The 12,048-nt window shown below is 42.1% G+C and overlaps 1 protein-coding gene across 6 annotated transcripts in view; it reads right to left on the minus strand.

The window, feature by feature from the left end:
• Positions 1–12,048, minus strand: part of LOC119168408 (uncharacterized) — a 626,194-nt gene that overhangs the window by 236,303 nt on the left and 377,843 nt on the right. For 4 of the 6 annotated variants that reach the window (XM_075890976.1, XM_037419821.2, XM_075890977.1 and 1 more), the window contains exon 7: positions 9,057–9,142. In XM_075890976.1, the coding sequence (XP_075747091.1) occupies positions 9,065–9,142 (78 nt within the window). In that variant the 3' untranslated portion in view covers positions 9,057–9,064. Of the gene's footprint in view, positions 1–934; positions 1,858–2,209; positions 2,297–9,056; positions 9,143–12,048 lie in introns of those variants that run through there. The other 2 variants (XM_037419828.2, XM_075890975.1) reach the window with 2 other exon arrangements.

The raw sequence follows: 12,048 nt of genomic DNA on the forward strand, positions 1-12,048 counted from the left end.
CTCACTTTGGTGCTAACATGACTTTTGAAGGGTGGCCTGAATACATGAGGTGTAAAATCCTCTTTTTACTGATTTTGAATGGCCACTATCCAAAGGCAGAACATTCTTCGCACTCCTGGGCTAATAGCACCAGCCAATACCCCAACAGCATCATCACACTCGTTTGCGAAACCCTCCTGTAGAAAGTAAAGTTAAAGAAAACAGGACCAAAAGAAAAACAGAATGACCAAAGACCTTTGCATGTGACATGGTACTACGTACATAAGGTGTCTCACAATTTTAGGAAAAGAGCCAGTCGATATCATCATTGTTTTCCACCCCTTGCAAGCTTTCAAAAGTGCATGTACACACAGCAACAGAATTAGTCAATCTTGCACCATTCGTCACTAGAATAGGTTTACCGAATGCCAATCTAATGAGTCAATCTTGCATCATTCATCACTAGAATAGGTTTACCGAATGCCAATCTAATGTGTATGAGATACCGCTAACACGTGGAAAAGTAAACATAGGACAAGCTGGGCAATGCTTCGATGATCGAGCAAGGCAGCATGCTTTAAATGTTAAGAAAGGCTATGGTAGTCTCATGGCCGGACACTGTAAAGAATGTAAATGCAGTCCTATATTTCATAAAACACGGTTTTTGAAAAAAAGCAAGGAGCAAAAATGAAAGATTTTAGAACTTTTCATCAGGAAGGCCAAGGATGAATGCATCAGTACACCTTCACTTATCTTTTCCGAAAGAGAGTATTCTTTTCTCGTTTAAGATTATGTAGTCATGGTCACACATGTGTTGTTGCAGATGAGCCCCGTTCTTGTGCGCGGTATAAAAGCGCTCGTAGCAACTTAAATAAAATTCAGTTGACAGTCAGCGCTCTTTCCTGTCCTTTGTGTGATAAGATTTTCATTATAAAAAAAGCTTTTTTTCTTTAAGTTTAGGTCTATTGATTAGTTTTGATTGTATCACAACATGGAGCGAATTTCATCTCAATACGGACAAAAATCACAATTTTGTAGAATTCCTGATAATTTCTCGTATATTTCAGCAGCTTGAGAGGTCTTAAGATATTTTTTATTCAAAATATACTTTCTGTAGAGTAAGTATTCACTCCTCTTATATTCACACAAAGTGCAATATTGCAATAAAAACGCAAACATAACACATTTTGACTTGATTCTTGGAAGCGAATGTGGTAAACAAATGCACCAATAATATTGAACTTCGAATACCTTGCACAAGCACGTTTACTTACCATGTAGACCAAATTTGGTTTGGAAAAAATTAGCGGTACTTTTAAAATGAAATTTTCTACAAACAACACCCAGACGGCATTATGCCAGAAAGTTCAGAAGGCAGCAACATAAACAAAACTTTTTTATCGCTGAAATATTCTAGCAGTTGACTGTTTTCAACACATTAGGTCAGCATATATTTTTTTCCAATACATTTCAGATGGTTGCCAAAGTGGCTGGGACGTTTGGCATGGAATGGTCCAGATATAATTAGGCAAAATAACTTACACAAATATTAATTATTCATCTGCCATGATCACACTAGAAAAAGTTGTTCAGGCATTTCTACACTAAAATTTTCAGCGTCGTACTACCTGAACAACTTCGTTGGTAAACTTCAAACTCGCGCCGAGAAAAAGTTGCTCTATCACGGTGGTTGTTAAAGGCCTTGCGGCCGTAGGCAATGTTGAAAATAAAAAGTTAACTCATCAGTGCTGTCACTCCTTCTTTGTCATTACTGACACGGAAGATTTTTCGGTCATCCACGTTGAGGTTCAGGAACTAGGCTTGTTGTAGGCTGGGGCCGGGGTACACTAGGCAGGGCGTCAGCGGCACCCTCTCGTCCTGTAATAAGAGCAAATATTATTTTTCATAAAATGATGTTTCTGCTGTTCTGGTAGCACCATATATGAATAATGTGGAGTGTGTATTCGTTGAAATGGCATGTAATTGATATTACATTGAACTTGAAGCATACAACTCATACATTCGAATAATTTTGCATGATACAGACAATATAGTTTTCCAGCCTACAGAAAATTCGCGAACCAAGGTGAAGCCCAAAAATGGCCCGTACAAAAGCCTGAACTCCCCTAAGAATCAAATTCCTTATAGGGCAATGAGCCAGTGTGAAAAACAATTTTTAAAGTACATCATTCAGAACATGTAGCATTAATCAAAACGCACAAGAAACTTGCCTCTTCATGTACAAACAGTGAAAGCATCTCTGGTGTCTCTTTCACATGAGAACAAATGATCTTTGGCGTGGCAACAGCGAAGAGGTCTGCAAAAAAATTTAAAAATTTACTGACTTTAATCACGCCTTTGACAATTTGAGGAATTGAGACAATTCAGCAATCAGTGAAATTCTAACAGCGTCTATAAGGGCATCAAAAGTGAACAATTTGTTCGTTCTTTCTACCCTCACAAGGAACTCCGTCCATGGCATCTAATCCAAATTGGACGGTGTGCTTCCTATTTGCCTGTTTTCTAGACGTAGAGCTGCGAACCTGTATTTTGTGCACCTAATCTAGCAGAGAAAATTGTCATCTATAATTCAGTCATCTGAATCGATTGTTCTAATAAAAAATGTGATAGCTCGTCCAGTTTTTAAAGAGTTGGGGGCCTGAGATAGGCACTGCCCAGCACGTATGAAAGCATTCTTTTTAAAAAACATTTTTCAAAGCTTGCTTCAGAAAAGGCGTCTGGCATATTTCGACAACCAAGCACATCCTCTGATGGCAATCAGGAGCACGCTATTAGCGGTTATTGACCTTGGGATTTACAGACCGAACCCGTGCCTAAATAGTTAAACACAATCAAGTAAGTACGAGGGCTCGAACGACACCAACGCGCGCAGACGCAGTCTATATTGCATCAGCCATGGCTAATGCTTGAGCTACCGCACATAGCTCCCACAGTCACGTATACTCTCTCGGTTCTGGTATAACGCCGAACGTTATCGCAGATGTAAGCAAAGCACGAAAACGGCAAACAGAAACGAGGGGAAACAACGCACGGCCATAGTCACAACAAAGCGCCTTTGGAAGTCTACTTGATCTTTCCCTGTTGCTGGCGACACGTGTTCTAAATATTTTAAAAGACCGACGCGCACGTGCTGGGAGCATCGCGGCCCATTAGCACCTCAAAATATACCGTCTTTAAGCAAAAAGTGCCATTTTGTACAGTGCCCCTCTCTACATAAATTTTCCTTTTCCTTTCTTTTTTTACGCTTACACCTACAGAAGCACGTTGCACATTTGAGTATTGATAGAAATGTTATTACGATGTAGCCTAAAGCACATCTTGAAACAATATCAAGCACTTTCAGCAGTGCAGAGACAATGTGCGATCAGCAGCTAATCACGCCCTTGTTAAGTGATCACATCACTCATTGTATGAGTGATGCAGGCACTTACATAACACCTCGCATAGCAGTGTCAACTCGTTAAGTGACACGATTAATAGGGCATCTGCAACAGGCTCGCGAATGCATGCTCTTGTAGGCTGCGAAGTAGGCTGGCAGCCTACTTCAACAGAGCTGCTGCAGGCGCCCAGCTAGAGCTGTGTGATTACTACCTACGAAAACAGTACACTCACCGTTAACAGGCCCACGTTGTCTGTGTCCTCAGCTCCATGAATATTCCTTAATTCGAGCGTCACTTCGAACACGGCGTCATGCATGACCAACATTGAAGATGCGCCTGATCGCTGGAACTCACACAGCGACCAATGCCCCAGACCAACGCAACGCATTTGAAAGACGGATGAGACAGAGAGAGGAGGAGGAGGCACTGGCGGCAGCGCCGCAGCTGCCAACTCAACTGTTCGCTTAGCTACACGGCCGTTGGCGGGGCAACGCTGGCCGGGGTGAGCGGGGTGAGCCGGAAACCCGCCAAGAGGGCGCCGAAAGGCAAGCGCTAAGGCGCATACGGCTGGCGGCGGTTCCACACGGAAGGCAAGCGAATCGCCCTTCAAGAATGACTCCTTGTACATGGCAACTCTCCTTCCACCCATCCACACAGCGGGGCAGGTAATTTACCAGCCTTGCGTTCTTTGAGTGTTTTCACGGAATGTGACTGCAGTCGGTGAAAAATAGTGAAGCGAAACTTGCGCAAAACAAAGTGCACCCTGGAACGGCCAGAAACAATAATTATTTCGTCCTCGGTTGGATTAGCGGGAGAGCATGGCTACATCTTTTTTCAGAGTAATTTCTTTTCGTATTGTCCGTGTCTGGCAATTACGCATATAGTGCCGCAAACACTGAATGCGTAGTCAAGGCTGGAATAAATTATTCCACCATCGCAGATGTTTAGAAGGCTTGTCACGCACCACGAAACGTACCGAGGTTGTTATACCAAACTTCTTGCTGACCACATGATCAGCACATAATTCCATATGGTTGCCTTATGAGCTATCTAAGCACCTGTAGCAAAGCAAGGCACGTTCTTGTTAAATGTTGTTCATATAAACCATGGTTGTGCATAAGCGCAGTCACAGCTTTCCGTGTGAATTGGTCATAACCCACGTTTTCGAGTGTAGAAGAGCCTCAGCGTACCTAATCAGCTGCCACAACAAGTTCGTAAGCAATGATGAGGTACGAGATTGTGCAGCTGTTTTCCATGTACTGAATAGTCCATGTACAGTGCGTTGACCACCGCCATTCCTTAAGCCACCTTCCATATCTATCAATTTCAGTTTGAAGTGTAAAAAATCTGCTGGCATTGATAGGGTTTCTATAACTGACTTGCACCGTACATTTGAATACACCCATGAAATTTTGCTAGCACTAATAAATCGCATTATTTTTAGTGGAGAAATTCCCATAAACTTGAAAACATCAATAGTTATACCTCTACACAAATGCGGTGCGCGCAATAAAGTTGAAAATTATCGTCCGATATCAATTCTGCCTTCTATAGCACAAATACTAGAAAAACATTTGTTGTTAACGATGACAAGCTTTCTCGATAGTCACAACATCTTATCGCCTTGCTAGTATGGTTTTCGACAGGAGAAAAGCACTCAGACGCTATTGGAAGACTTCTCTGATCAGTTGAACGAGGCGTTCGATAACAACAAAGTTGCCTGTGCGCTCTTTCTTGACTGCAGCAAGGCTTTCGACAGTGTCCATCATACCTTGTTATTGGATAAACTTTTTCAGTTAGGGTTTAGGGGTGCTTTCTGGTCTTTGTTGGCAAATTTCCTCCAAGGCAGGCGTCAACTTGTATCCGTTGAGCAATCTCACAGCGCGTTCCAAATCATCAAAACCGGCGTTCTACAGGGATCAATTCTTAGTCTGCTGCTAATCAATATTTTTGTGAATGACCTTCACAGCGCGATACCGGTTTCTCTATATCAATACGCCGACGACACGGTGATCGTGACGACTGCAAGCAACTTTTACGAGGCGATTACTCTTCTTCAGTCAGCTGCCACTAAAACCATGGACTGGTTTCGATATAACGTTATTAATATAAATGTGTCTAAAACTTATCTAATCTGCCTTCATAATCCATTGAAGAAAGTAACCGTTGACTATCCCTTCATTTCGCATTGTTCTGACTGTTCATCCTGCTCTTGTAGTCCATTACAGTATTCATCTGTTGTGAAATGCCTTGGCTTATACATTGACAGCAACCTTTCCTGGAATAGTCATCTCGCCTATGTTTGCAAAAGACTTCGCGCTGTGTCATGTCTATTATATAACATAAGATACAACATGCCGTTTTCAGTACGTAAAATGGTAGCACACGGTTAAGGTTACAGTATACTGCGTTACTTAATAACCATTTACGGACACTGTGCTGTCCGATGGCACAATAAAATAAACAGAATATTGCGTTCAATTTTAAAAATTATATCTTACGACCTGAACATGAATTCTGAGAGAGACCTTTTCAAAACGTTGTTTATGCCGAACTTCAATGATCTGTTAATTCAAACGGTTGTTTTAAAATATTTCTTGTCCAAAGAATTCCTGGTTCCGTATGTTACTTCTCGTTCTTTAACGCCCAAAGTACGTTACTGGAGGCCGCGGTGTTCAACAAAGTATGGAACTAGAATACGAGCCCATTATGTCCCAACCTATTTTAATGTACTTTCCCCCAGCATTTTTTGCACAAAAACAAATTACAAATTAAAGAAACGGCTCCGGCGTATCTGTCAACAATTGTAATGCATGTCGTGTGTTATTTCATATACACTCATTCGCAAGCATGATGCTGCACAATTATCCAGTGTGTTACTTTGCCTTAGAAGCATTTGCTCTAATTCTTTCTTTTTTCCTTTTCACCTTTTCACTTTCAATTGCTGTAACTATTGTATAATGCTTGTAACTATTGCTTATATGCCCTGTTGTTTCTAATCTCATATGCACGTTGTTTTTTGTCCTATCATCCCTCTTGGGCCATGAAATACAATCTTGTAACGCGTCCTTTTTGTTTTGCTGTCTGCCAGGCTCTGCCACTTAAGCCACCAATTGGCTTTGGCAGGCCTAGTCACATGTACTGCTTTATTTGAAGAAATAAAAGGCATTATTATTAATATAAACTCCCAGTCTGAACAGATGTGGGACCTTAAACACTGAGAAGCAGTGCCCCCCACACACACAGACACGAAATTCTAGGGCGAACGGGCTGATACACACGCATACTTATTCACAGGCGCACACACATACACGTATACACACATGACCACAGACACATGCGACCGTAAACGCACGCATGCATGGGCGTACACATGTGCACAGGCACGCGTATCACAAGCACGGACTCACACATACACGCGCACGCACACATGCACGGGCGTACACGCAATCGCGCTTACACACGAACACATGCGCAGGCTCACACACACACACCCATACTCGGGCGAACATTATGCACGTCTATATAATCCATAGCGAACATGTAGCTTTTAACCAATGCTAAGGAAAGCTTTCGTAACGTGGATTGCCGTTAATTGCCATTATAGATGAAACACGATTTGCTTCTGCTGAGATTCTGCTGTATTCAGAGAGCACCTCCACACAATCTAAGTCAATTAGGCCGCAGTTTCAAGCAAGGTCCACATATTCGTGCAGTAGCTACGCTGCTCAGCCGCCAATTCGAAGGTCGCGGGTTCGACGCCAGCCTTGGCAGTCGCAATAAGATGGAGGCGAAAAGGTTGAAGCCTGTCCACGGTGCGATATCAGCGCCCGTTAAAGATCACCAAATTGTCAAAATCTCTTTAGCTTTTCACTACGGCGACCCTCATAATCATATCGTAGTTTTTGGGATCAAAAATTCCAAATATTATAATTTTGTGTTGTTCTTTTGCTGCATATTCTATCTGATCAATCTTCACTTACACCCTTCTCAGACATGAAATCTCCCTTGGAGCTTATTTTAGGGTGCTATCAAGGCAAGCGCCCAAACAAAGGGGTGCTTTTTTTAAATCAACCATTTATGGGTGTTAAAGGATGTTGTAAAGAGTGCTTTTGTTTCCCTAAAAGCACCCTTTTTACACCCTTTTGGGTGTAAAGTTTTTTATTGTGTAGTGTGTCAAATCTAACCAAAATGCAGTGACTATATAATGAAGAGATCCAGCATATAAGCACAGCACAAAAAAATTGGATGCCCAAAGAACATGTTGTCAGCTTAAGCAGAAATGCCTCTAAATTAGTATATAAACGCTAGCGTCACTTTTCGGGAATAAGCAACCGTGTATTCAGGACAGTTTTAAAGATTTTCATATCAGTTTGCCCTGACGAAAAGCCTAAATTGTATATGTGGTGTCGACAGTAAACCAGCTTAAAAATATTTATAAGAAGCACTCAGCTATTCCCACAAAATGACTATGTTTTTCTTATACGTTACTTTACATATTTTCTCTCGGATAGCTGAAAACTAACGTAAATTTCTTAGAATATCCTAGGGAAGTTCTCGGCATTTTCAAATGACTGTCATGTACCAATACTTCCATTACGCATAATTAGTACAACTATGTTTGCAAGGCTTCTGTACCAACTGATAACATCTGCAACTAAGAAGGTTGTTTTTTAGATACTACTTTATGGCTTATTCTTAATTACCAAACTGAAAACGATCATTGTACCATGGCTACAAAGTGAACTTGGAATTAAGCAATCAGATGGCTCCAATAAAACGCTTGCATCTAAATAGTGGCTGGTGGCATTACACACTGAATCCTAGGACTTGAAGGTTTTACGAGGCACGTGCGCTCAGATTTGGGTGCACGTTAAATAACCCCCGGAGTTCAAAATATTCGGTGTCCTCCACTACGGCGTCTCTCATGATCATATGGTGGTTTTTGGACGTTAAACCCCACATATCAATCAAATCATTTGCTACGAGGTTGAATAAAAACTAAACACATAAGTAACGAGGCTAATAAGCAACCAGAACAGACTTTCTAATTGAAGTACCAGGTAGTGTAAACTGCGTCTCAAAATGGAAAAAAACGATGACTCTTTGAAATTTATGATTTTTCATATTACAATTTAGAGAACATTGGTCTGAAAATATTTTAACACAAAATAGACCTTAAGAGTTGTAAGTAATCATTATTCAGACATTCGCACGTACCGCTATATGCCAGAGATACTGGAGTAAAATTTATAGAGCTTGAAAAGCTAACACAAACGCCTTTGTGTTATAGAAATCGAATTTGTTATTCAAAGAAGAAGCAATACTCGTCAAGTGACTTTCTTGAGAAAAATTACTCAGACAACTTTGCGATGTTCAAAGTGCAACCACGTGGCGAAAATTATTTGGCACTCTGAAATATTTTAGCAATTCAATTTTTGTGCTCGCACTATTGTTTTCGGGTTTTTTACCAGGTTTCCAGAGATTCCGGTACACTTGACGTTGCCTCACAGAGAGTGAGTACGAAAACAAAAAGATAAATGCAAGAAAACATACAGAAGTTGGTTAAACATTGGGCAAGTGGGCATTTAAATGCGACAGCACTAAGTAGTCAATCCTTCATATGCAAAAGCTTGCGACGCATGTAGGCACGCCTCATGTGAGAATAATACTTACCTGTGGCCTTAGTACTTCAGAGCGAAAGGGTTTCCACCAAGCACGAAAAATAGTGGTCCAAGAAGCTCCTCAAGCTTTGAGTATGCCTGAAAATACCAGACGCAAGGAATGCTTATGTCAGCTGTGTTCGCGAAGGTGGTGTCGATGTACCGCACGAAATCGCTTCAAGAAAAGAATCAAAACGTTAACAGATGAAAAAATAACATACGCACACATCCACACACCCTAACACCCAAAACGTATCGCTGTACGTGTTTTGGGACCGGGTGAGCGGTGCGTGCGTGATTATGCCGCCTTTTTGCACTCTGATTCTCTTTTGGAATGGTAACTCAATCACTAGTCCGTTTACAGCACGAAATCAGCTGAGACAGGCTCAACCATACACAAAAAACGACAGCATATCAACGTAGTAGTTAGTATGAGGCACCAATTACCAGCGTGTTGGCTGTAGCGCAATTAATGCGGCTGATGCAGAGCGCGTAGCCAGTTCCCGACCCTTCAACTAGCGAAGCCAATCGGTTCCGCGAAGGCGAACTCTGAAGACCCTGAGCGCGGAAAGAAAGGAGACTCCTCCGGAGCCGTCAAGGTCGCCCCCGTTCGAACTAGAAGGGGAAGGCTTACTTGAAAGAGTGTCTGGCAAGAGGCAGGTCAGGCGCCACCGTCTAAGTTTAAACCATTGTTGGCATGCGCGCGTGCTATTGAGAATGACGCGGAGACGCGACCACTTGGCTGACCGAGACATACTGGTGGCAGGGAGACGAGTGTAACCTCCCCGCTGTCCATCATTACCGAGTTCTGTTAAGATGTCGCGGCGCCTCGCTGTCGCATGCACACCTGGTAAGCGCACGGAGCCCAACGGTGTACTCACCGCTCCTAGGGAGGCTTCTACGAAGCAACATTTAATGAGAGCATGAGAGCACAACATTTAATGAGAGCACGGGGCTCGAGCATGAGAACCGCTGCCGATGAAAGTCGGACGATGGAGACCGCACGGCCTGGCATGGGAGAGAGTGTCACAGGTGCAGAACCTATCCCTTTGCGTGTTTTATTTAGTAACGTGGTTTTAACCAATGTACTGCCTGTTATGAAGGTGTTTCTGCGATTGGTTGTGATGATGCAAGTCCCAACTTGTGATTGGTGTGTCGAGGACCCTTTGTTCAACCGAGGGTTGAAAAGAGGATGTTTGAATCTGAAATAGGAGAGTGAATGTTCGGGCTTGGACTCGGGCATTAGCCTGAGGCTGCAATAAAGCGTCTCTTCACCGGACTACGGCTCTTCCTTTGCGCTGGCACCGTGCACTCAAGTCATCGAGGGGACCCATCCCGTACCTCAAAAATATTCCCTCCTTGGCTAGTGTAGAAGCTTGTCGAAGAGGAGGAAATTAACTGTATTGAATGATGAAGAGTGGACCAAGCTCCGGGAAATTAAATTTAATTTTTCTTTCATCCCAAGGATGGAGAAATGTAGCATGCTCTGGAGAAAAGTGATGTTTGTCATTTGAGGAGACCTCGAGCTTCCCTATTACATGGAAAGAAATGATGACATAGTTGACGAAGGGCAAGAAATAGGCCGTAAACATAGGCAATCAACATATACCATCAATTGTTTGACACAGAGTAGAAAAGTGTGCTCACGGTATTTGTAAGTACAGTATTTAGGTAATTTAGTAGTGACTTGGGTCGCTTTGTATTGCATTTTGAAGAAAAACTCTTCCTTAGTATGGAGGGGAACGTATCAGAATGAAGTCAGATATACTAGAACCCACACAGTTCAGTTCAGTTTTATTTCCTTGAAGGCGCCCGTTAAGGGGCATTACATAAAGGTTGGAATTACACGTAAAAGCATAACAGCGATGATTTAATTATTATTGCAGATTATCAGCGATGCGTTTTTAAAACATAGATGATAAGGCAATGTTGACGATATCATAGGGCAGGCCGTTCCAGTCTGAAGCTTCTCTGAGGAATAATGGAGCAGAAAACGTAGGGGATTGTGATGGTGGGCGGGTAACTTGAAGTTGATGCGCCATGCGGCTGTGATATTGTGTTTGCTTAAAAGACAAATAAACGAAGTTATGGTAAAGGATAAGACTAGCAATGCGACGACGGCGAGAAAGAAGCGATGGACCGAATTCAGCTTTCAAGAGTGAAATGCTGATGTTATATGAGTTTCAAGAATGAATGAATTATTGAGTGGCCCTAATTTTAACGTCTTCCAAGGCAGTAATTAGGTGTTCTTGTTGCGAGTGCCAGTTGTCAGATGCACGTTCTAGCTTTTGTCTTACAAGTGATTTAGATTTGAGTAGTTTAACATGATGTGGGGTGAGTGGGAGATGGCGTTTAAGAAGGCCGAGTATTATGTTCAATGCTGAAATTACGTTAGTAATATGGGCGCATCATGATAAATTAGAAGAAAAGGTGACTCCTATGGATGTTTATAGGAATATGCTAATTCAATCAATAAATTTGAAACAAAGTAGTAAAACCGAGACCTATTGTGACGACGAGAGGACACGAGTTTACATTTAGTCAGATTGAGAGTCAATAGCCAAACGTAACACCAATTTATTATATTGTTAAGGTCACTCCGAAGAGTGTAATGCTCATGATGTTTTCTAATGGTAAGGTATATTACACAATCGTCAGTGAACATGCGAATGGTACAGGAAGTATGTAATGGTAAAATGTATATAAGAAGTAAGAGGGGACCGAGAACAGACCCTTGAGGGACTCCTGAGGTTACTGGGAGGGGTTTAGACAGATGGCCATTAACACAGACTAAGCGAGAGCGGTTAGCTAAAAACCCTTCAAGTCACTTGAAGATGTTAGGATGTAAGTTAAGCTTCAATTTTAGTCACGAAGGTACAGAGCAACTTTTTAAAAAGCTTTTGGGAATTAAAAGAAGATTGAGTCGATGCGGATGATGCAGTCAAGACTAGTTGAAGGTCACGGACGAATTGTGCCAATTGGGTTTCACAAAAGAGGCCTTTGCG

This window comes from Rhipicephalus microplus, chromosome 3 (genome assembly GCF_043290135.1).
Source record: "Rhipicephalus microplus isolate Deutch F79 chromosome 3, USDA_Rmic, whole genome shotgun sequence".
NCBI classification, from domain to species: domain Eukaryota; kingdom Metazoa; phylum Arthropoda; class Arachnida; order Ixodida; family Ixodidae; genus Rhipicephalus; species Rhipicephalus microplus.